This window comes from Scyliorhinus torazame, chromosome 10 (assembly GCF_047496885.1).
Source record: "Scyliorhinus torazame isolate Kashiwa2021f chromosome 10, sScyTor2.1, whole genome shotgun sequence".
In the NCBI taxonomy this organism is placed as follows: Eukaryota; Metazoa; Chordata; class Chondrichthyes; order Carcharhiniformes; family Scyliorhinidae; genus Scyliorhinus; species Scyliorhinus torazame.
The window spans coordinates 46,654,334-46,680,912 of NC_092716.1; the positions used below are offsets into that span (position 1 = coordinate 46,654,334).

Consider the following 26,579-nt stretch of genomic DNA (forward strand, 5'->3'; position numbering starts at 1 on the left):
AATGCAAAAATCAAGGCAGACTTAATTCAATACATTTGATTAATCACCATTTCGAAAATTGGAATTTTTCACAACGATGGATGTAAATTAAGCCTATTGTATTCCTCCATAAGTAGAAGCCCTTAAATTTAATGGAGTCAATGGTTATCACTTTTCCATTAACTTACTGGCTTGTGCAAAAACATTAATAGGGGGAAGTCCTGTAGTCTTAGAACGGACAGATAGATGCAGACAATAATTGCTCATTTACTCAGTTCTGGTGTTATCTGGACACAATGCAAAACGTTGAAGCACTGTACATTTTGCAGGCTCCGAAAACATATTAAATATTGTAGATCAGTAAAGAAATTGTATTTAAAACTGTGTTTAATTTCATATTGTAGCTCCTTTCATTTGTACAAAATAAGCAGTCTAATAAGTGTGCAATTATTTATTTTCCATGAACAGTTCAGTTTATTTAGAAAATGATGGTGTGTAAAAAAAAGGATGTTGTATAAATAAGACTTTAAAAAGAAAACATACTGAGCATTCAGCATCTGCCACTGTTTCAATAATGGTTTACAAATGGACACAATTGTGAAGTTTAGAAAAAAAGGCATGATTCCAATTTATGCCATTTTAAATTAAGATAAAATCTCTGATGTATGAACTACAAAAACAAATCAGCATTAATTCTACTTTGCATTTAGGAAAATAAGAACTAAATAAGATTTATAAGCTTTTGAATGTGAAATATGCCATCATGTTATGAACTATTTGAAGACAATCTCTGGAGCTCTCAACTTAAGACATCACATACATCAAATTACTCACTTAACAACTAACACCAGGTGCATTCAATTTACTTGTACCTTCAGAAACTTCAGATAATTTTAATATTACATTGGTGTGTATCATTGATAATGAGTAGAACTGCTGTTAGACTTTGCCAATCCAATACCTATCTCTAATTAGTAACTGTCCACATCATGATAAGGTAAACTCAGTTTGACCTTTCCATCATGTATCTATAGCAACCCAGCCATTCAGTTTATTTTTAAACTGATGAAATAGCAAATAGTAAAAGATCTTCAATTAGATATGGGTGATTAATTAACACATTTTGATTGAAATAAATATTTTTTCTGAGGACTGTATGAGTCAACGTGTTCGAGGACTATAGTTGAGAGGAAGCCTGAAAAAAGCCAGTGATTAAGATGCAGAGTAGCTTAGTTTCGAATACCTAGTCCTTCTGCCAAGTCCATATCCTATCTAATGAGGGTGTAGTTACTTAACATTCATCACCAGTGAACTCTGTAACTTTATCAGCTTACAAGCATGGCGCCATTGCAAGGCCAGGCCATTTTCAGTTCTCAGATAGTACAGATAAAAGTGTGATAGATTACAATAGATTGTTTCACTTGAGAATATGTGGCTCCCAGAATGCATAATATAGTTCCCATCAGTTAGTTGAGGGAGGAAAATGAATGAAAAAAGACAGTAAGAGGAATAGGATAAGAAACAAGCTCTACATAAACAAAAATATTTAAGAAAGGAGAGATTGAGTTGCAAAGAAGCAGCAAACAAGAAATTAAATTTAAAATGACAAGGAGTGGAAGAGAAGGGAGAGGGGGATATCCATTGAATAGTATCAAATGAAAAGACTGTAAAGAGAGTGGGAAAGCGTGACGGGGGGGACGGAATTACAGGGTGAATGCAAATTATCGAGGTACAAGGAGAAGTGGGCCGAAGAATCGACAGTAACTGAAAGGGAGAATTAGTTGTCGTGCAATGGAAGCGTGTCATAAACCTAATAAAGCCACTTTATTAATAGAATGCAAAGAATATGAAATAAAAATTAAGAGATTATCTGTTCTAACAATAGGAGTATAGTACTAATTATTAATTCCTTATTGTTATTGCATAAGAACATTTCAGAATAGCTTGTTTATTTCTTGAATCAATTCAAGCAATTTTGTCCTTTTTGAGGAATATTTTCTTTCTGGCCAGTTGGCCAGCAAAATCATTTTTAAAATATCCAACAGCATAACATACAATTCAGGAACAGTTTGTGATTTAAAATATTTTGGAACACCTGCTATAATGAATGTCATGCTTTGTGAAATTCATTACCCAAAATTCATGCTACCACTGTATTTTTAATTCCAATTTGGTTTGCACTGTGTGGAGAAATAGGAAGTCAATTTATGTAGGCAACTCTTGGACTCAATTACAGGGCTATATTATGTTTAACATCAACAAAAACATTTCAGTGCTGCATATTCAGCAAATCCACTTATTGGAAAGTCATAAATTACTAATAAGTGCGAGAGCATGACTGTTGGCTACTTCAGGTGAATGGAGACTCAGCTCTCTGAAGCAAGAGTATGATGGAGGCCAGAACTATCACGAGCAGTCATTCACATTTTTGTTCCAACGTTCCTTCCAGAGAGAATGGGGAAAACCATCTCTTCAGGGCTTGGCAATTTAAGAAAAGCACTATTGTTTGCTGTGGTCATGGTGCATGATACATACAGTATCAGCAGTTGGCCACATTTTTGTCCAGATTTACACCAGTTTTCTGCTCTGGTATACTTTGTTAGGCACTGACCATTCTCCAATATCTCATCCATGTGACTACTCACACATGAACTACAGCCTTGAACACACTTATGCCTTGCCCTGTCCTCACTGTATGTCATAAGTACAGGATGCATGGTGGAGTTCATGATTCACATGCACTGAATAACCATAATGATGCTAAGAAAACTCACTGTTGTCATTATGAACATTTTCCGTTTTGTTCAATACTAAAATATTTGTATGAATAGTCATTTAAATGGAACAATATCCATCATAATTTTCATGCACAATTGCAACAGGGTTGCTGAGGAAAATGGCGGAGAACTAATTCAGCATGGACAATATATTGAAGCAGGGATTTTCCAGTTTTTATTGGCTCACTGTCTCTGCCAGCTAAGTCATAATAATTGGGTATTAACAGCCAACACGTATAGCTTAATGTTTATTGAAAAAAAATCACAACAAAACTCCTGAAAGGTGCGCAGAGTATGATTGATCTTTCCAATTAATTAGCAACTTCATGCAAAGGTAACTAACAAAGGTGACTGGCGAAATTAAAGATTTCACCTGTGCAGAACGGAGTGTCCTGTAGCCAATGCAGAGAATCCTATTCAATATCTTGTCTGTACTATGCTTGCTCCAGAAGTGCATCATACTAAGCATCAATTTTTGAAAAGTATTCAATCCCCAACATAGATTATCGTGATCCTAAAACCTAGCGCACCCCCCACCACCACCAAATAATTTATTTTGAAATCCTGCTTCTTACCATTGGATGATGTGTACTAATGCAAATATCAGGGCATGCCAACATATTGTCACCTTGCCTGTAATGAAGTATCTCACTTCCACAGTTAAAATCTTGAACTTAGATAGATTTTTGTTCGTTTGAGGTATGAAGGAATATGGAACAAAGGTGGGTAAATGGAGTTAAGGAACATGTAACTCCTGATCTAATTGAATGGTGGAGCAGGCTCAAGGAACTAAGTGACCTGCACCTGTTCTAATGTTCATTACATCAAGATATAAACCTAAAAAAAGTGGGTCAGCAGCCTACAGCACTATCCAATTGATTTGCCCAGGTAATTAATATGCAGCAGTACTACAAAGAATCAAGGCATTGTTTTCCAATATAACATGACACTTTATCACTAAATAATAGTGGATACTGTTCCATTTAGTATTCACAATTTTTTTTAGTGTAGAATCAAACTGCAGCAGTCAGGTCTCCTCGTGTCTCATAGTCGCTAAAGAATGTGAATCATGAACTCTACCAAACATCCCACGCTAATGTAAATCATGGACACCATATTTGTGACTTTATTCATATGTTACCCAATCAATTCCCCCCGTGTGTGCTTTCTGATTACAACACACTTCTGGTCCAATGGCTTAATTTTTATTCAAAATTAGGGTCAATGATGATACCAGTAAAATAATAAACTTAAAACTAAATGAAAGAGCTTTGGTATGTGATACTAACCAATGATGATTTAATGGCTCCCTAAAAAGGTTCATGAGAGGTTCATGATTCTGTGAAGTATTTTCCTCTCTCCTACGAACACAATTACAGTGTTTCATTTTCAGCAAAATACCACTCATAGTCATTTTAATTCTATAGTCAAAACCGGATAACAGCTCACCAGTTAATTTCAAATCATTTTTTAAAATCACAACCACGGAACTCGAATTTTGGTCTGCCCACCTTGGTAAACACGACAGCAAAACTGAGAAAACAAACTCCATTGTATTTGATGCTTTGCTTTTTAAGCCATCTCCAAAGGGAAAAAACACAAAGGAGGGCTCCCTTTAGTACCAGGGTTAACTCTATGGGAAGCAGCCAGCAGATGCAGATTGAGTAACCAGTTGGAATGGGGAAAAAGAATGGAGGAGGAACAACCAGTCAGCTCATGAAGCTGAAAGTACAAATGGCAGCATCACAAATTTGAGCAGCATTACCTGCAAAAGTATTTAGACTGCCTTTTGATCCAAGTAATACTACTCAACAAAGGCAGACCAGCCACAACTAGTTTCCCTTGATCAGACAGCAATTATTTTCCCGCCTCTGAATGCAGTCCTCAAGAAGCAGTGCATAAATTCATTACTTTTCCCAAGGAAGAAATGTGGACGGATGAGTAAATGCCCAGATCATGGTCATTCTGAAGGCTGCCATATCCTTAATTTTCTTTTTCTAGCTCTGACTCAATTAGTACTTTCAGTCAAAAATTAATATTTTTTTAAAAAGGCATCAGAAGATGGTATGCTCATTCCCCTGAAGGCAGGCAGTCAATCATGCCCTATCTTACTGCATGAACATTCACCTTATTTGCGTAGGCCTAATTTAAAATTTTTAATTTTATGTAAAAAAAGAGATTACAAAAAAATGTTATCATCAGGCAATGAATAATCCAGGCAGTTTTTTTTCCCTGGCATTTTGGTGGAGTGTGATAAAGGCTAAAAACAACAGGCTGCTCAGTAAAGTGAAAAAAAAGAGATAGATAACATTGATATGCACTCCTACACAAAACAGTCCAACCCTTATCTTTGCTTTTTATCACAGTTCTTTTTTTTACACAACCAGACTGGAAGCTCCTTTAATAAAACACCATGAGAGGGAAAAATAGACGTGAAGTTCTAACTCTCCCCTTTAAAAAAAAAAGGAAACATAATTTATCAAGGTATTATCGAGAAATCCAGACACCCTAATCAGCTCCCATGAAGTCAGTATTTCCATTCTTATCTAGTGGAGGAGTGGAAATGGAGAAGTGATTGTCAGAGCTGTGCAGATTACTGGAGCGGAATGCTAATGGAAGACCAGGCTCGACCATTGGTCGCTTAGTACTTGCTATCTGCACCATTATCAAAGCTTATCAATGCAACCATCGCTTCATAGTAATGGGGCCAGTTCAACTTTCTGCATTATCATATAGCAAACCTGCCCAAGAGGCCTACACCAGGAGAATGTTATCCAGCTCATAAAAAGGAGAGGAAAAGAGAGAAAAAAGGGAAAAGCAATGATGGCAGTAGCAGAAAGAAGTGGAACCAGAGAGAGGTGGATGCACAGAGAGGGAAAGGGAGAGAAAAATATAAAGACACATATATATATATATATATATATATATATCATAGAAATACAAGGAAACTGGAATGATTAATAAAAAAAGAATGCAGGAAGCAAAAGAGACAAAAAGGAACCAGGGCAACAAATAGTAACTGTGGGAAAAGCAATGAAAAAGAATTTAAAAGTAAGAAACCAGGTGGAAAAAGCAATTAGGTGAAAAGAAGGAAAAGGCGAATATGGAGGGAAATCAAAGAGAGAATTAAGACTGCAAACATTAGATAATCAACAACAGGAAAGAAATAAGACAAAAAGAACAAAGCACTTGGAAATGAAAAGACACTAAAAAGACACAATGTAAACATTCTGAAGAACGTATGATCTCAAGAACATTACATTCTTTACTTCCACAATGCAGCCGATACTAGATATTCTTATAGTCACCACATAAAGTTTGTTTTCATATTTATTAAAAGTTTCCAAATGATCAGCAGCAACTTTGAACGATTAATGTGAAATTATTTCCACAAAAAGGACAGTTAAGGCCAAACTTTTTCTTTCAACTGCAATACCGAATGGCAAGTCATTAATCTGAAGGTTTGCACAAAAACAATGATTACCGGTGCATTAATCAAAAAATATTGAGCTTACCAGACATCATTTAGCATTAGCGTCGCAATTAAAGACAAATACAGCATCTTAGTATGAGGACATCTCAAATACAGCCTTTTGCATCTCAAAGCCAACCTGGATACAAGAATGCATGCGAAAGAGGCCAAGAATATCAACACAATTTTTGTCAGTTAGTACATTTTACTATAATTACTGTATTGAAAAAAGTTCTCAGCACAGAGGGAACTGTTGCAGTAATCTGTGACTAAGACATTATACAATCAGCACCATTTCATATTCCAAATAGGTAATCTATTTTCACTTTTTGTTGTCTGTACAATTATATGTTCAGAATTTTCTTTTTGAATTAACTTCTTACTGTAGATCAATATACAATGTCAATAAGAGTCAGCAAGATCAACTCGAAAAATCCCATTTAAATTTCTTTTACTTCCCACTAAAACCTATATTTCCCTAAATAGATTTCGCATCAGATTTTCTCAGTTGTACACACATTATCCCCGAGTTTCTCTTAGTCTGAGCTGCTCAAATCCAGTTCAAGATCAACTTAATCCAACAAATAGAATTTTGATTTTAAAAGACATAATGTACATTTCCATACAGCATGTCAGTGGTCTACCCCAAAAACTCTAAGCTGCTGAACGTTTTCAAATAACATGATCCGCTTTTATCATCTGTTTAAAATGCTGTGCATTTTAAGCACAGTTTATCAAATCTCGAACCTTTAAGTCAGAATGACCTTTAAGTGAAGCGGAAGATTGACCATGCACTGGATTATCAATAACAGAAATCTAACAGGTCATCAGTTTTGTCTTATTTGTGGAACTTTCACCTGTGAATCTATTCCAATCACCATTAGAATGGAGTATAAAAGGTGGAAAAAAACTAATAACAGCAGTGTTAGGGCCGAATGTCACTCAGACACCAGGACGGATTTTGGCAACTCAAAATTTTGCACTAAACATTAATTATTAAAATTATGAACACTCATCTAATGTACAACTGGACATCCTGTTCAAAGACCTGCTGCATGCATCCAGCAGTTAAACCTTGTTGATAAAAAAATAAAGTATGCTCTACTGCTTTATGAGAAACTGGCGATGTATCTTTCACACAATGATCAATGAATTACTAGTGTTATATAATATCCTACATTTAAATTCATCACTAGGTCAAAACAACTTTTTTTTAAACTGCTACCCGAGTCCTTGCTGCCACAGAGCATCGTTGTAAGTCAAAAGAAGCCTATACAGAATCTAATGAAATTAACAAGGGAGAAAAATAGTTACAGCCTAATTCCAGATGGTGAAATGATGAAAAAGAAAACCATCTACGTATGCCTCTTTCCGCTTCTCCAAATATAAATTAACTAAATGTTATGTGTAAAGAAATCAACGGCATTAATAGCTTAACGATGACATCGATTATATCAGCAGACTTTCTGGGTTTTTTTTTTGGTTTTTTAAATTTCTTTGTATTTCTATAACCGTCCCACTCGGTACCTCTCCAGTCTGGTAAGAACTGATAAGAACTGTTATCGCACTTGGCAATCTGTATCAGGACCTAGATCAAGCCTCCGGCTTATCGTGTTTTCTCATCACCCAGTCTACAGTCAAACAAGCTCTACTTTTGTTCAATGTTTCCTTTACCAGAAAAATAGAGTCGTCATCAGAAAAAGGGCTCTATTTTAACAAAAAAGTAAAACAAAAGCAAACCATGTTAAAAGAGGGAAAGTCGAGAATATAGAGCACTGGCGATTGCTCCTGCGATACAAAATCACCAGATAAGTAAATGATGACCGATTATTTTTAGCTTGCACTGGTTCGCTGACGAGGTCGCCTGTGAAATATAGATCCTGCACTTCTGATCAGTAAGAACACCTGCCTGGAAACGGTCGCTTTGAAGCGGCGAGGAGAAACGCCGCGGCGTTGACAGACGGCAAGAGAGTTTGTGAAGTGAGCAAAAGAGCAGGCAAAGCGACAAACTCACGTTTAATCTGCCGGGGGTTACTCTGTTTCCTCCTGGACATTGTGGCTGCCGGTTGCCTTGGTTTGGAGGGGGGTGGAGTGGAGGTGGGAGGGTTGCTGGGGGTGTTTGGGGGGGGGGGGGGGGGGTTTACGAGTGGACAGTCGTAATTTGCACTCGCAGCATGGCACTGGGACGAGAGAGAGCACTGAGTGAGCAGAACCCGGGAGCAGCCACAGCGCAGCGAGCCATTCACAAGCGCCGCGCTAGTATCCAGAGAGAACAACTCACCCGATACAGTGTATCCACTCCGCCGTCTGACGTCATGCCGCTGGCCACCGCCATGGCAACCAAGCAGCATTAAGCCGTGCGTCAGGACGCAGCAAGGTAAACAAAGGCCGGGTGACGTCACGCGCTCCACCTGTGTCCCCTCGTGGAATTAAAGAGCAACCTGGACAGACACAGAGAGAGAGAGAGAGAGAGATGAACCAGTGGATGGTCACTCAGCGGTGCGTTTGACCAAATCGTTGTTGAGACATGTCTTTTTATTTATAAACAAGTGGGTCAAGTTTTCACTTCGGTATTATTTAAATGAAGAAAGACTGCAGAAAGTGGCTACACAAAGGGACTTGGGGGTACTTGTGCACGAACTGCAGAAAGCTAGCACACAGGGGTAGCAGGCAATCGGGAAGGCTAATAGAATGTTGGCCCTTGTTCCAAGGGGGTTGGAGTATAAGAGGAGGAAGAAGTCTTGTGGCAACTGTACAAGTTACTGGTGAGACCACATTAGGAGCACTGTGAACAGTTTTGGTTCCCCATACTGAAGGAGAAATGGGAGAATGTACAAACTCCACACAGACAGTCATCCGAGGTCGGAATTAAACCCGGGTCTCTGGTGCTGTGAGGCAGCAGTGCTAACCACTGTCCCACCATGAGGGGGTCAATTGGAGGGTTCTACTGGAGATGGTGGCTGTTTATGTCTACTTTAAGGAGTTGGGCACACTTAGATGCTGGGGATGGAGGGGTAGGGGCTTGTTCTTACTGGGTTGGGGGCGAAGGGATATGTTAATCCTTGGTAGGGGTCCTTTTTTGGGGGGTGGGTGGTTTTGTAATTTCACTTCTTGTTTACTGTTGTACTGTTGCTGTTTTTATTTTACAAACTGAATAAGATTAATAAAAATATTTTAATAAAAAAGGGACATATCTACTCCCTCTGAAGAATTGAGACACGCAATGTGTTGTTCAGAAAAGTACTGCGTGATGGAGTTTCATTGGTTAAATAAAACCAAAGTACTACGGATGCTGGAGACCGGTTAAATAAAACCAAAGTACTATAGATGCTGGAAATAAAAAATATAACAAATTGCATGAAATGTTAAGCAGATCTGGCAGTATCTATATAGAGAGAAAACAGAGTTAATGCTTTGAGTAAAATATGACTCTTTAAAATGTAAACACTTAAAAAGCTGCACAGCATTCCAGCACAGTGCACTGCTAAACCTTCCACTGCCTATCCAGCTAAGACTTCAACAAAATGCAGGAATTGAAAACAACAATTTGAGCAGGTAAGTGTAGATTTGGATGTTCATCGGCAAAAATTGCAGAAGATTGTACATGTCAGGGCCAAAGCATGCCTACGCACCTCTACTTTTTCTGAATGGGTACTGACTTCTAAAATCACTTATTCATGCATGCCTCGATTGCAGCTGCTAAGCAATTTTCTGTGACCCCTGTAGTACACTGAGTTTATATCAGAGAAAAAATGCAATCACTGATTTGGGAGATCTGTCCGCTATTAGATGTGCTAAACAACCATGATTAGAAATTGCACTTCTATATTATAATAATAATTATTATTAGAATTTGCACTTGAGTAACACTCAGGACATCAAAAGTAAGTCAATGGCACTTATGCCTATGTATGGGGTTAGGGGATACGGCAGATGATTGGGCCGAGGTAGAGTGCTCTTTTGGACGTTCGCTACAGACTGAATGGGCCAAATGGCCTCAGTCTGCACTGTAGGAATTCTATGTTACCAATTCTATGATATATAACTCATTAATCAGTTCTCCGGAAGATTAACATGTAGGTAATGGGGTACTACACAACCAGCAAATAATGTTTGGCATAGACAAATGCCAACATCCAAATGCAACAGGGCTTCTACCAACTTGCATGTTATTCTAGAATACAGAGAAGAATTGTTTGCACCTGAATTGTTGGATATTTTTCAGTAATGTCATTGCCAGTTATAAATTGAAATGACTAGTGGAACGTGCGAGGATTAAATGGGCCAGTCAAGAGGGCCCATGTGTTCGCACACTTGAAGCGATTGAAGGCGGATGAGGCCATGCTACAAGAGACGCACCTGAAGGTGGGGAACCAGATTAGGCTGAGGAAGGGATGGGTAGGCAAGTGTTTCATTCAGGGTTGGATTCTAAAACGAATTTATTTGGTCAATAAATGGGTGGCGTTCGAGGAGGGAAATATAGTGGCAGACTCGGTGGGGGGGGGTTATGTTATTGTACGTGGCAAATTGGAGGGGATGCCGGTGGTGTTTGTCAACATCTATGCCCCGATCTGGGGCGATGTGGAATTTATGAGGCAGGTGCTAGGGGAGATTTCGGATCTGGACTCTCATCGGCTGATGTTGGGGGGGCGGGACTTTAATACAGTCCTGGATCTGAGATTTGACCGGTCGAGCTTGAGGTCAGAGAGGGTGTTGGTTACAGCTAAGGAGCTTCGGGGGTTCATGCAGCATATTTGCGGGTTGGGGGGGGGGGGTGGATACGTGGAGATTTGGGAAGCCGAGGGCGAAGAATTTTCGTTTTACTCCCATGTGCACAAGATGTACTCCTGAATAGATTTTTTCATGGTGGATAAGACGTTGTTGGCAGGGGTGTTGGATGTTGAATATTCGACATTAGTGGTGTCGGACCATGCCCCGCACTGGGTGGATTTACGAGTGAGCAAGGGGGAGGGAGGGCAGCGCCCGCAATGGAGACTGGATGCGGGACTGTTAGCGGAGGAAGAGGTATGTGAGCAGGCGAGGAAGGCCATTCGGGGTATATGACACTGGGGAGGTTTCAGCAGGTACGGTTTGGGAGGCACTGAAAACAGTGGTCAGGGGGAGTTTATTTCAATTCGGGCACACAGGGAGAAGGCAGAGCAATTGGAGACAAAAAGACTAGTGGAGGAAATCCTGCGGGTGGACAGGAGATATGCAGAGGCCTCAGAGGAAGGGCTGTCAAAGGAACGCCAGAGGCTGCAAATGGAGTTTGGACTGTTAACCACGGGTAAAGAGGTTGGGCAGTTGCGAAGAGTGAGAGGGGCGGTATACGAGTATGGGGAGAAAGCAAGCAGGGTGTTAGCGCACCAGTTGAGGAAGCAGGTGGCGGCAGGACAAATTGGGAAAGTGGAGGTCACAGAAGGGAACACGGTCTTGGACCCGGCGGGGGTAAATGGGGTGTTTAGGGAGTTTTATAGCAAATCGTATGTCGGAACCCCCAGCCGGGGAAGAGGGGATGAGGAGGTTTCTGGGAGGGCTGGGGTTCCCGAACATTAAGAGGAGCTGGTGGGGGGCTTGGGGGCCCCATTTGGGCTTGTAGAAGTGATAGAGGGGTTGGTGGCGATGCAAGCAGGTAAGGCCCCGGGACCGGACGGGTACCTGGTGGAATTCTATAAGAAGTTCTCAGGGGTTTTGGGGCCGCTGCTGGTAAGGGCCTGCAATGAAACCAAGGAGTTGGAAGTGTTCTCCTTGACGTTGTCGCAGGCGTTGATCTCCCTCATCTTAAAACGGGATAAGGATCCAGAAAATTGTGGGTCAAATAGGCCAATCTCCCTGTTAAATGTGATGCCAAACTATTGCCGAAGATCCTGGCCACAAAGATCGGGGACTGCATCCCAGGGGTAATAGGGGAGGACCAGACCTGGCTTGTTAAGGGGCAGCACTTGGCGACCAACATTAGGAGGTTGCTTAATGTAATTATGATGCCTCCAGAGGGGCGCAAGTTTGAGGTGGTGGTGGCCATGGATGCAGAGAAGGCCTTTGATCGGAGTGGGAATACTTATGGGAGGTCCTGGGACGGTTTGGGTTTGGGCAGGGATTTGTGGATTGGGTCCGGTTGCTGTGCCAGGCACCGGTGGCGAGCGTGCAGACGAATCGGGTGACATCGGACTACTTCAAGTTGTACTGGGGAACGAGGCAGGGATGTCAACTTTCCCCACTGTTGTTTGCCTTGGCTATTGAGCCGTTGGCATTGAGGTCGTCGAGGATCTGGCAGGGGTGGTGCAGGGGGTGGGGGGGTTGGATCACATGGTCTCGCTCTACGCAGATGATCTGCTCCTGACATATCAGACCCGCTGGGGGGAATTGGAGGGATTATGGGGATATTGGAGGAATTTGGCGAGTTTTCGGGATACAAATTGAATACGGCTAAGAGTGAGGTCTTTGCGATCCAGGCGAGGGGACAAGAGAAGAGACTGGGTGAGATGCTGTTCAAGGTGGTGGGAGGGAGCTTTCAATATTTGGGTTTCCAGGTGGTGTGGGAGTGGGAGCAGCTGCATAAACTGAATTTGGGTCAGTTGGTAGATCAGATGAGGGGGTTCTTTCGGAGGTGGGACGCCCTCCCGTTGTCATTGGTGGGGCGAGTTCAGACAGTTAAAATGACGTTCCTCCTGAGGTTTCTGTTTGTTTTCCAGAGCCTCTCAATTTTAATCCCCAAGGTATTCTTAAAAAAAAAGGTGAATGCAGAGATTTCGGGATTTGTTTGGGCGGGGAAAACCCAGCAGGTGAAAAAGGTGCCGCTGGAGCGGGGGCGCGGTGGGGGGGGGGCGGGGGGGCTGCTGGCTCGCCCAAATTTTATTAACTACTACTGAGCGGAGAATATTGCGATGGTCAGGAAGTGGGTAGTGGGGGAGGGGTCGGTGTGGGACCTGGTGGAGGAGGCCTCATGCAAGGACACGAGTTTGGGGGCACTTAACGGCACCTCTGCCGTTCTTGCCGGCTCGGTACTCCACAAGCCCGGTAGTGGTGACAGCTCTGAGGGTTTGGGGATAGTGGAGGCAGCATATTTTCTTAAAAAACTATTGTTTCTGTTAATAGAGTGTACAATTTTGAAACTGTAGGGTTTATTTTTTCTCTTTAAAAAAAATATTTTTGTTAAGGCATTTACATAAACAGGAAGTACATAAACAAGAGCAAGAACAAACAGGAATATTATAATAAATAACTAGCTAATCAATGCCCAACGCCCCCTGTAGATTTATTTTTTTCAGTCTTATGATAATTCTTTGGAGGTATCAATATGGTTTTGAAGAGGAAGAGAAATTAATCAAGAGAGGGTGAACCAAAGACTTACTAAGATCTATCTTGAAGCTTTATTTTGCCTGTAAATATATTATTTCCATATTCAACAATTTACATTTAAGTGAACACATGCTTTAAATTTGAGCTGCAAGTCATATTTTTGCATTTGCCAATTAGCCCAGCTGTCAGTACAAGGGTAATGTTGTGCTTGGAACATATGATTATTCAAATGAGCTAACCTAGCAAGATTGGGCATGGTCAACTGAATGCGCTGCCAGCCATTTGCAGCACAGATCTTGCTGATCTCTCAAAGTCAGAGCTATAATATTTCTGGCAGTTTCACACTTCATTTCACTGTCCAGTAAATGGTGCAGAGTATAAAATCAGTAGGACAGAAGATTTCCAGCTGTTCCATAGGACTTCACCTATGTCTTAATAAAAAGAGGAAAGCTGGCTACACTGGCGTCTGACTTAAACTTGGGGGTGATAAAATCATAGAATGATGCAAGGGAAGGAGGATGATGAAGGAGAGAGAGGGGACAAAATTCATCCCATTGGGCCTGTGCCAGAACTTTGAAATAGCTATCCAAATTGTCCTACGACCCTGCCCTGTACCCTTAGCCCTTTAAATTTATCCCCTTCAAGTACTTAACCAATCCCTTTTGAAAGTTATTATCGAATGAGCTTCCACCGATTTTTCAGACAGTGTATTCCGTCAAAACAATTCACAGTGTAAAAACATTTCTCCTAATCTCCCTCTAGTTCTTTTGCCAATTACAATTAGTCTGTGTCCTCTGGCTACTCACCTGAGCCTCATCCCTTTCAAAGTTAGCTATGCCAGTGGGAATATGACCAGGGTGGGGGCACAGATTCTCCACACTGGGAGCTTCTTCTTTGGCTAGCGTGTAATGTTGCAGATCGAGGGGCGTGATTTAATGTTCCGCTTAAGCGAGAGCGCGACGAGGCCGTTAAATCGCGGGAGAGGCCAAAAATCGAGAACCGCACCAGGCGCAAATCTATTTGCGATCTAACCGGCCCGCTCCCATTCGTGAGATCAAGATCCCGCTTTGGCATAGCAAGAAACCCAATAATCAGCACTCAAGCCCAATCTCCGTACAATAAACGGGAATGACCCCCTATTTAATGTCCCCCCCCCCCCTCCCCCCAGCAAGTGGTCACGCTGGCGCTGGTTAGTACTCTTTTATTAAAAATGTGAAGTTGTTGATATGGCTTCTAGAATCCATAGAATAGAATAGAATCCCTACAGTGCAGAAGGAGACCATTCAGCCCATCGAGTCTGCACCATCACTTGGAAAGAACTCCCTGCTTAAGCGAGGACCCGAGGAGGTGAGTAGCTATCTTTGTTCCTGGGCAATGAGCCCAGATGTACTGGGGTTGCTGCCCTGGTGATTGAAGGGGGAGGGGGGGAACCACTAAAGGCCAGCTTCGGTCGGGGTGGGTCGCCATCGATGGAGGAGGGGGTCCTTGAGCAGGGGGGTTGGCCACTCATGGCCTGGACCAGCAGGTCACCATGCCAATCCATCTGGGGGCAACCCCAGACCCTGCCTGCTAGCTCCACTGACCACCCATAACTCCCATTGGCCACGGAGGCCTCTGGCCGCACGGCTGAAGGTTATAGCTAATTGGGAATTGACAATCGCACTTAAGTGAGCACTTCACACTTCCCAAGTGGATCCCCGTGCCATGCAGCATGTGGGAGTTATTGCCCAGCATTCCAATGAGACCGTAATGCCTGGATACTGTACCTAAACACTGCGGGAGGCAACACTTAGGATGAAGTAGCCAAAGTCCGAAAACCCAAGATCTGGGACCCAGCATTGGAGACAATTCTGCGACCAGAGGGTGGGTGTGTGCACTGGGGAGGAGACCAGTACCCAGTCGAGGTAATGTTATGTGTGGGTGTCTGTCGTACGGGGCGTGGGGCCCGGTGAGCAGGGACACCTCTGGTATTACATGGTATGGACAATATCGTGGGCCCTACGGAAGCGGCCCGAGTGGTGCTGCTGGCAGGCCAGGCGGCCAGATGGCGGAGAAGGCAGCGGAAGCAGCATCGACAGAGACTCTGAGCACCCACAAAACCTGGCCGAGATGTGGAGCATTTTGTGGATGCTGGCATTCACCTCCGGTGAGAGAAATGTGTATTCAATGGCGCTGAAGTAACATACCTTGGCTACCGCGTAGACCACCATGGCTTGCAGCCAGAAGAAGAGAATATACAAGCAATTCGGCAGGCCCCTGTACCAGGTGGCCCAACAGAACTCCGTTCATTCCTGGGAATTGTAAACTTTGACGGCAAGTTCCTCCTAAACCTGGCCACCACTTTAACCCCCCCTCCATCGTCTGTTGAAAAGGGGGATCACTGGGAGTGGGGCCGAGAACAGCAAGTGGCTTTCTTCAAGGTGAAACAACAACTCTTCATCAAGACTGCTAACCCACTTTGACCCCTCCCGCCCAATCCTATTGACAATCCTGCAACACTTCTCCAGACAGCATTGGGGCCGTGCTGGCCTAGGATATGGATGACGGATCTGAACGTCCCATCACCTTCGCCTCAAGAATGTTAGCGGACGCAGAGAAGCCCAGATCGAGAAGGAAGGTTTGGGTCTTATTCGGGGTCAAGAAATGTCTTCAATATGTCACCGTTCTCATGGACCACAAGTCCCTCCTAGGGCTCTTCAAGGAGGATTGGACCATTTTCCCCCATTACTTGCGCCCGCATCCAATAATGGGCATGCTTCTCGCAGCATATGATTATTTGTTGGAGCACCACTCCCGGACCAAGATTCCCCACGCCAACGTGTTAAGCCATCTGCCCCTCCTGACCAGGTCACCTACACCAACAATGGCTGGCGAGATCATTGCCGCCATCCATTTTATAGACTTACTGCTGATCATGGCATCACGCATCTATGGGCGGACATAAACTGACCCTCAGCTATCCTACGCCCTTCACATTATGCAGTTTGGGGCTCAGCACAGGGCTGTACCGCAGGACCTAAAGGCCTACACCAAAAAGATGCAAGTGAAACATGGAGGACGGCCTGCTCCTTTGGGGGACACGCATGGTGGTCCCCGAATGTGGACGCGGCTTGCTCCTGACCTCCACAATGGTCACCCTGGTGTGTCCAAAATGAAAATATTAGCTTGAAGCTATGTTTGGCACCCCGGCATCGATGCAGACATCGAATGGGTGGCCCATCGAACGGGTGGGCCAGCACTGTGTCCAGTGTTGGGCACACCAGGGGTTGCCTCCTGCAGCCCCGCTCCACCCGTGGGAATGCCCAGGTCGTCCGTGGTCTCGCCTCCATATAGACTTGGTGGGCCCCTTCCAAGAGGCGATATTCCTCATCGATGCCCACTCAAAGTGGATGGAGGTTCTCCAGGTACAGGCCATGATGGCCCAGACCACATGGAGAAGCTCCGGCACCTTTTCAGCACGCACAGCATACCCGAGGTATTCATATCGGATAATAGTACAGCGTTTACGAGTGCGGAATTTGCGGAATTCATGTCTGCCAATGGGATCCATCACATGAGGACTGCCCATACCACCCAGCTTCAAATGGGTTGGCTGAGCATGTTGTGAAAACTTAAGCTCGGCATGAAAACACAGACATCGGGATCCTGGGAGAGACCCGCTTAGCAAGATTCTCATTCTGCTAACGGACAACTCTGCATAACACGACGGGCATTGCACCAGCAGAGATATTGATAGGTCACCGCCTCCACACCCGATTGAGTCTCGTTCTTCCAGATATTGGCAGAAAGGTCTGCTGCACTCCGGACTGAACCGAGGCAGACACGAGTGGCCACAGGCCACTGCGCAAATTTGCACCGGGAGACGCAGTACACGTCCGGAACTTCGGCGGAGGGGCTGCTTGGATCCTGGGTGTCATGTTGGTGAAACAGGTCCATTTTCTTACCAAATAGGTGCACGGGGCCACAAATCTAATTACCACGTGGATCATCTCCGAAGCCGTGTGCCATCTCCTGCCGTACTGACCATTGATTCAGACGTCTCGTCTTCACCACTGCACCGGCCACCCCTGTTAGCACCAACACTCCTGGCTCCGCCAATTGCTGAGGAATCAGCAGTGAGATGCCGGTGAGGAATTGCCTAGCTCCGACTCGGAAACCGAGATGGACATTCTGCCACCGCTGAAGGTGGCCGTGCCGGCTCCCGCGGTCACGCCGGCACTGCCGCCGCCTCCCAGACTCTTGTCATGGAACTGACACTCCCTGGTCCGCTATACGCCTCCTGACGCCGTGAGGTCGATGCCTGCACGCATCCACAGGTGAAATGGTTACAAAACCCAGCACAGTTACCCATGGATGTGGACGTTGCTCCGTACCTGGGTGGGTTTTTTTTCGCAGTAACTTCATTGCAATGTTAATGTAAGCCTACTTGTGACACTAATAAAGATTATTATTACTGTATCTATCTGTTCTACTTTATGGGACCAGTGCATATGCATATCAAGGTCCCTCTGATCCTCGGTTTTTCCCATAGTCCTGCCATTTATCATGTGTTCCCTTGCCATTTTTGTCCTGCCCAAGTGCATCACTTCACACTTATCCATTGTCCACTTAATGGGCTAAATTCTCCATTTCAGGGACTATGTCCCCACACCGCCATGAAAACTGTGGTCTTTTACACCAGACAAACTGGTGTCAAAAGGCTACAGATTCACAGCCTTGCAGGGGGCTATCAGGGAGCCGTCGTGGAACTCGCAGCTCCAGCTGCAGATACGGCCCCCCGCACTTCCGGGTCACAGGCCGCGCATGCGCACGGCGGCAGCCTCCAGCAGCTGCGCCTTGCTGCATGGTGGACTCAGACCGCGGACCTTGACCGTGGAAATAGTGCCCCCGATCGGCTGTGCGCCCGACCTGGACCACCCGCATAATAAAGGGACAGTCCTGTATGAGGCCCACCCAGCCGTCCGATCGACCCGCCCCCGACCATGGCGGACGCGGATTGCGTCCGCAACCGCCTCGCGAGTATCCCGAACGGCAGGACCAGATTTGAAATATGCCGTCGGGACTTCGGCCGGTCGGGGGTGGATAATAGCAGATCGGCCTCAAACAGTGGCCGCCGGTGGTCGATGCACGGCGCACTCCCCAAGTCTGATTGAATGGCAGAGCAGGCTTGAAAGGCTGAATTGCCTACTTCTGCTCAGAATTCCTATGTTCCTACTGGTAAAGGTGAGTGCATCCCTATCTAATCCATCGGGCTACATCTTGTCAGAGACATCTCCTCTGGCGCTCCACCAGTTGTTTTTTGCATCAGAATTAAGGAAGTGCAGTAAAGTCTGACAATTGAGGATAGCTTCAGGTGCCATTGAAAATCTGATGGAAGACAGGTGGTCTTAACACATGAAGATCAAGCAGTCTGTCTCATCTTAATTTATTATTTCATGAGATGTGGGCATTGCCAGCGTTTGTAACCCAGCCCTTACTAAGCCATTTCGGTGGAAGTTAAAAGTTAACCGCATTACTGTGGGTCTGAAGTCACATGTAGGCCGGACCAGGAAAGGGTGGCAGATTTTCTTCCCTGAAGGGCATTCCTTAGTGAAGCAGAAATGGACGCACGGTAGCACAGTGGTTAGCACGGTTGTTTCACAGCGCCAGGGTCCCAGGTTCGATTTTCACTTGGGACACTGTCTGGGCGGAGTCTGCACGTTCTCCCCGTGTCTGTGTGGGTTTCCTCCGGGTGCTCCGGTTACCTCCCACAGTCCAAAGATGTGCAGGTTAGGTAGATCGGCCATTCTAAATTGCCCCTAGTGTCCAGAAAAATGGTTAGGTGGGGTTACTGGTTTACCAGGGTAGGGTGGAGGTGTGGGCTGAGGTAAGGTGCTCTTTCCAAGGGCCGGCGCAGACTCGATGGGCCGAAAGGTCTCTTTCTGCACTGTAAATTCTATGAAGATGGGGTTTTGTTTTCACAACAATCGATGATAGTGTCATTATTACTGATACTAGCTTTCAATTCAAGATTTTATTAGTTGAATTTCATTCCACCAGCTGCCATGGTAGGATTTTAATGCATGCCCCCAGTCTGGGCCTCTGCATTGCTAGTCCAGTGACATTCTGATTGTGCCACTATCTAGAATCACTCACATCCAGGTTAATTTAGAGGTCAGTCCATAAAGTTTCTCCCCCATTTCTGTTTCTCTTTTGTCGAACTATGATTCTGCTGCGGCAGACATGCTTGTCAAGTATCAGAAAAACACACCTGAGCCACTGAATGCAGGTGAGTGATCCAAACACTTAGCTGCTGTTCCTTCAGCTGGCTGCTACAATCTTTAGCCAGGGGCAGGATTTCCGGCCCCTCTCATTGGCAAGATGTCCGCTTCCACCGAAGGCGACACCTCGTGGTGGGCTCCCCGGCAGCGGGACAGGCGAGCCACGCAAAAGCCCATCGGTAGGACCCGAAAATGCCACTGGCGACCAACAGCTTGCTGCATCTACTGTGGGAAAACCAGCTGGTGGGGTGGGGCGGGGGTTAAAATCTCAGCCTAGTCTCCTGTTTTACACAGAATTTACACCAATGCATCTTCCAATGGACGTGCAAATGAACTGTTCAACCAGATTCTGGTAGACACTGCACGATTTACTGCATGGACTTTTCAGTATTGCTAGAATACCAGTATGTGTCACAGACAACGTGGGAGTTTATTTTCTGGTATTTCTAATAAACTACACTCCTGGTCTTGCTGCATTGTTAGGGAAAGTTTTTTTTAAAAATACAGCGACTTGACATACCAGAGGAGAATCTTGGGACGGCTTTTACTTTGAAAATATGGATGAGGATAGTGTCCAATGTTTTGAGTCTGGTGTTTTTCTCCAATATCATTTGATTTTCCTAAGTTCACACATGTATTGGCATTGAAGGAAGACAACTGCTGCCAGTGGGCTTCTGGTAATACCACACTCAATTGGCCACTAGGAAATGTCGCAAGGTGGTGGAGGTAGCTCTGGAATTTTGGTTTTCCTTTGGTATGATTTCAGATCTCTGCTCAGCAGCTCCCCTTGGTAGCAGCACTATTATAAAACTTGATTTTTTAAAAAATTAACCAACTAAGCAGACAACTTACTGACTGAATTTCAGTGGTTTAATCATTGTGAGTGGTTAATAAGCAGATGTGAAAAATAATAACCTCTATTTAAAAGTACTTTACAATGAGGCAGTTAAGATTATTGCAGAGAAAATAATTTACAAAATAACTAGAGAAAGTGTTAACATTTCAAAAAGGTTTGTCATTGTCAGAACCAACAATCATTCTGGATGGACTTTCTCTTCAATGTAAAAGTATGTAATTAGTATAAAATTAATGATTAACACTTCTCATTAATATTTCACACAATACCCTGTCACAGATGCAATTTATTTCTCTCAGGAGCTATGGAATTACTGCCACTGACAATTGTACAAAATGTTGGCCACAGTTTCTCCGCTTACGGAAACCTATGATGTGTGCATGGTACAAACAGAATGCAGAATTATTTTGCCAGCCAAAATTATATGGCAGGTGCCTTTAAAGGTTTTCTTGAATGTGCATTGACAGTAATCTAAATACTCATCTTTTATTTACACTGTGACGAAATATACTAATTCTTTGTGTCGGTAGAACTAACATTTGCATGCAACATATATAATTAAGGTTGCTGTCCAGATGGTATTATGGGTTATTATTTCCAGATATTTTCTAATAAACAATGTAATTGAAAAGACATGTAGAATGAGCGCTGTAGATGCTATGGGAGAGCACTGTACCTCAAATTAGCTGATGCATATTTAATCGCTAGTCACAGCTTCACACAGTTCAAAAGATATTCACTGGTGATAATAATATAATAAATGGTGCCAAAATCACCTTGTTCAACCATTGCTTCTTCACCGTGTCACTTCCACCAACATATCTCAATGTTTTTATGGAGTGGCACTGTGACACCAAAACTGTAAGCAAGGAGATAATGACACCCAGGATCCATTGCATGTTATCATTACCACCATTTATACTCACCTACCAAAGTGAACCTAACTCTTTTTGCCAATAAACAATGCACTGCTAGTTAAGTAGAATGTATATTAACCAAGCTATACTTATTGCATGTACTTGTATCACAGGAAACTCTGGCATCCACTACCTGTGCTACGTCACATATAGGCAATACGTATTTTTGATTGCACAGTATTGTTTTGAGTTTTAAGCTCCACATGGTTGAAGGGCACACAGCTGATGAGAGAGAGGATAGAAAATATGGAATCCTTGCATGGTTCTGCTTCAAAATCTCTGACTAGCTAGCAGTGATGGTGACCTGACAATCTTTTCAAATACTCTCAAGTTGTCTCCCCCCAGAAAGTGACAAGAAAAATAAATACCCACATTTATGGTAATATAATCAGGGTCTAGTTTTAAAGATTTGGGCACTTTAAATTAAACCACAGTCCACTCCAGCAAGAAGTTTGCAGAATCCAAATATCCAAAGACACAACCGACAAGCTGCCAGAACATGTCTGCGCCTGTCCCATTCAATCACCCATCAAAGATCATCGCACTCTACTGAGACCCAGCAGGAGATCATCATACCCCATTGAAATGCACAGATCTACTGGTTAGGCCACCATTTATTGCCCATCTCAAAGTGGACTTAAGGGTGAGGTGGCGTTGCCTTCTTAGACCATAAGACATAGGAGTGGAAGTAAGGCCATTCGGCCCATCGAGTCCACTCCACCATTCAATCATGGCTGATTTCAACTCCATTTACCCACTCTCCATAGCCCTTAATTCCTTGAGAAATAAAGAATGTATCAACTTCTGTCTTAAAGACACTCAACGTCCCGGCCTCCACCGCCCTCTGTGGCAATGAATTCCACAGACCCACCACTCTCTGGCTGAAGAAATTTCTCCTCATCTCTGCCAACAGCACAGCTGGGACTACAGATCTACAGGCTAGTCAGATTGGCCGGTATCTCTTTGAGGCAAGCCTTCCTCTCGAGAGGGGCAGCAGTCCCATCTCTAGCCAATCAACACTCCACCATGTTAAAGGGCTATGGGACTCCTGTGATTAGTGGGGATGCTTTACTGCCAATCATTTGGGTGTTGGGGTGGGGTGGGGGGAAAGGTAAGGATACCCTACCATTCCAAAAATCCTGCTTGTACAGTACAAAAGCCAGCAGGTTATGTTAATCTAGCACAAACATTAATTCAGCCCCACCACACTTTGGGAAGAATATGAAGATTTTGGAAAAGATAAAGAAGAGTTTTCCTCAGAGCAGAGAAGATGGAATTTGTTACAGCTGTTTAAATCATGAAGGACTTGGAAAGAGTAAATAAAGAGAAATTATTTCTAATGGCTGAAAACCTGTTAATAGGAAGGCACAGATTTAACGCAATTGAACCAAAGGCAATGAGAGAAAATTTCCTTTTTGCACAGAAGTGGTTAGAATTTGGAATGCACTGCCTGACAACAGGATGGAAATAGATTTAACAGGGGCCTTGAACATGAATTGTATAGGTACTTGAAGGAGATAAAAGTGCTGGGATATGGGGGCGTTTCTCCGAGCCCCGTGCCGGGCCAGAGAATCGCCGCAACTGCGCCCCGACGCCGGCGTGTGATTCTTCGAGGTGCGGAGAATCAACGCCATTTGCGCCGGCGTGTTTGACGCGGCACCGGCCGTGGGCCGCTGGATTCTCCGGCCTGGATGGGCCGAGCGGCCGCGCGGATACGAGTCCCGCTGGCGCCGTTCACCCCTGGTCGCTGCCGGTGGGAACTCTGCGCGAAGGGTCGGGGTGCGGCCTGTGGGACGGGGAAAAGCGATCTTTCACGGGGGGGGGTCTCCGATGGGGTCAGGCCCGCGATCGGGGCCCACCGATTGGTGGGCCGGTCCCCCCCCGGCCTACTTTACTGCGCGGCTGGCCCCTGAACACCGACGCCACGTTGAGTCGAGGCCGGCGCGCTGAAGAAGTCCCCTGCGCATTCGCAGTTTGGCGCGGCCCAACTGCGCATGCGTGGGTTGGCGCGGTGCCCATTTGGCACCGGGAAGGGAGGCATGAAACGCTCCAGCGCCGTTCTGGCCCCCTGTGGGGGACCGAGCCGGTCGTCCCTGTGCTCTGTAGGGAGATGCTGCCAGACCTGCTGAGATTTTCTAGCATATTCTCTTTGGTTTCAGATTCCAGCATCCACAGTAATTTGCTTTTATAGGGGAGTGGGACTAACTGGATAGCTGTTTGGAAGAGTTGGGACAGGCTCAATGGACTAAATGGCTTCTTTCTGTGCTATACTACACTATGATTCTCTGGTTAAAAATACAACCAATTGAGGAGTAATTGTCCATTTTGAAAGCAATGAAATAAATTATAGTTCAGCTACTTTACCTGCCTGTAACTCTGTGGGTGATTGAGGAGTCCTAATTGTTGAGCTGCAGCCTGGCCGCAGATGGCACAGGTGAGGACAGTTGATGAAGAATATCCAGTATTAACTCTCTTGAGCATTGATGCATTTCCTCTTTCCTTTCTCAGCCACCTCGCTTCAGTCTCTTTGACTGCCTGATGCAGCACAGGGAGTGCAGTGAAACTTGCTATTGGGCACATCTTTCCAGTTTGTGTTATTGATGTTAGACCACAGGACCGTAAGACATAGGAGCGGAAGTAAGGCCATTCGGCCCATCAAGTCCACTCCACCATTCAATCATGGCTGATTTCAACTCCATTTACCCGCTCTCTCTCCATAGCCCTTAATTCCTCGAGAAATCAAGAATTTATCAACTTCTGTCTTAAAGACACTCAACGTCCCGGCCTCCACCGCCCTCTGTGGCAATGAATTCCACAGACCCACCACTCTCTGGCTGAAGAAATTTCTTCTCATCTCTGTTCTAAAGTGACTCCCTTTTATTCTAAGGCTGTGCCCCCGGGTCCTAGTCTCCCCTGCTAATGGAAACAACTTCCCTACATCCACCCTATCTAAGCCATTCATTATCTTGTAAGTTTCTATTAGATCCCACCTCAACCTCCTAAACTCCAATGAATATAATCCCAGGATCCTCAGACGTTCATCGTATGTTAGGCCTACCATTCCTGGGATCATCCGTGTGAATCTCCGCTGGACCCGCTACAGTGCCAGTATGTCCTTCCTGAGGCGTGGGGCCCACAATTGCTCACAGTATTCTAAATGGGGCCTAACTAATGCTTTATAAAGCTTCAGAAGTACATCCCTGCTTTTATATTCCAAGCCTCTTGAGATAAATGACAACATTGCATTTGCTTTCTTAATTACGGACTCAACCTGCAAGTTTACCTTTAGAGGATCCTGGACTAGGACTCCCAAGTCCCTTTGCACTTCAGCATTATGAATTTTGTCACCGTTTAGAAAATAGTCCATGCCTCTATTCTTTTTTCCAAAGTGCAAGACCTCGCACTTGCCCACGTTGAATTTCATCAGCCATTTCTTGGACCACTCTCCTAAACTGTCTAAATCTTTCTGCAGGCTCCCCACCTCCTCCATACTACCTGCCCCTCCACCTATCTTTGTATCATCGGCAAACTTAGCCAGAATTCCCCCAGTCCCGTCATCTAGATCGTTAATATATAAAGAGAACAGCTGAGGCCCCAACACTGAACCCTACGGGACACCACTCGTCACCGGTTGCCATTCTGAAAAAGAACCTTTTATCCCAACTCTCTGCCTTCTGCCTGACAGCCAATCGTCAATCCATGTTAGTACCTTGCCTCGAATACCATGGGCCCTTATTTTACTCAGCAGTCTCCCGTGAGGCACCTTATCAAAGGCCTTTTGGAAGTCAAGATAGATAACATCCATTGGCTCTCCTTGGTCGAACCTATTTGTTATCTCTTCAAAGAACTCAAACAGGTTTGTCAGGCACGACCTCCCCTTACTAAATCCATGCTGACTTGTCCTAATCCGACCCTGCACTTCCAAGAATTTAGAAATCTCATCCTTAACAATGGATTCTAGAATCTTGCCAACAACCGAGGTTAGGCTAATTGGCCTATAATTTTCCATCTTTTTCCTTGTTCCCTTCTTGAACAGGGGGGTTACAACAGCGATTTTCCAATCCTCTGGGACTTTTCCTGACTCCAGTGACTTTTGAAAGATCATAACTAACGCCTCCACTATTTCTTCAGCTATCTCCTTTAGAACTCTAGGATGTAGCCCATCTGGGCCCGGGGATTTATCAATTTTTAGACCTCTTAGTTTATCTAGCACTTTCTCCTTTGTGATGGCTACGATATTCAATTCTGCCCCCTGACTCTCTGGTATTGTTGGGATATTACTCATGTCTTCTACTGTGAAGACTGAGGCAAAGTACTTATTCAGTTCCTCAGCTATTTCCTTGTCTCCCATCACAAAATTACCAGCGTCATTTTGGAGCGGCCCAATGTCAACTTTTGCCTCCCGTTTGTTTTTAATGTATTTAAAGAAACTTTTGCTATTATTCCTAATATTACTGGCTAGCCTACCTTCAAATTTGATCCTCTCTTTCCTTATTTCTCTCTTTGTTATCCTCTGTTTGTTTTTGTAGTCTTCCCAATCTTCTGACTTCCCACTACTCTTTGCCACATTTAAACTGGATGTTTAAATGCCAGTCCTGAACCCCCTGCAACCATGTCTCTGTGATGCCTACCACATCATACCTGCCAGTCACAATCTGGGCCACAAGCTCATCTACCTTGTTCCGTACACTGCGCGCATTTAAATATAGCACCTTTAATTCTCTATTGACCGTCCCTTTTTGTTTTCTTAGTGTGGTGGACCTTGGTTTACTGAGCCTTTCCATACACTGTGTCATATTTTGTGGGATGGGGACAATCGTAACCACTCTTGAGTTTTGTCTGTTCGTGTTTTTTTGTATTCCTAAGCAGCTACGCTCCCTGCTGATTACTTCACCTCTTGGTTCCCTGACTTTCCCTTCCCCCCCCCAATCTTTAGTTTAAAGTCCTATTGACCACCCAATTTACTCTTTTCACCAGAACACTGGTCCCAGCTCGGTTCAGGTGGAGACCATCCCAACG

At 44.4% G+C, this 26,579-nt stretch overlaps 1 protein-coding gene across 6 annotated transcripts in view; it reads right to left on the reverse strand.

Moving 5' to 3' along the window:
* The window catches only part of zfpm1 (zinc finger protein, FOG family member 1), a 292,105-nt gene extending 283,551 nt beyond the window's left edge, over positions 1-8,554 (reverse strand). For 2 of the 6 annotated variants that reach the window (XM_072518072.1, XM_072518067.1), the window contains exon 1: positions 8,243-8,497. In XM_072518072.1, coding sequence (XP_072374173.1) covers positions 8,243-8,282 — 40 coding nt within the window. In that variant the 5' untranslated portion in view covers positions 8,283-8,497. The other 4 variants (XM_072518068.1, XM_072518070.1, XM_072518071.1 and 1 more) reach the window with 4 other exon arrangements.
* Between the last annotated feature and the right edge of the window lie 18,025 nt (positions 8,555-26,579).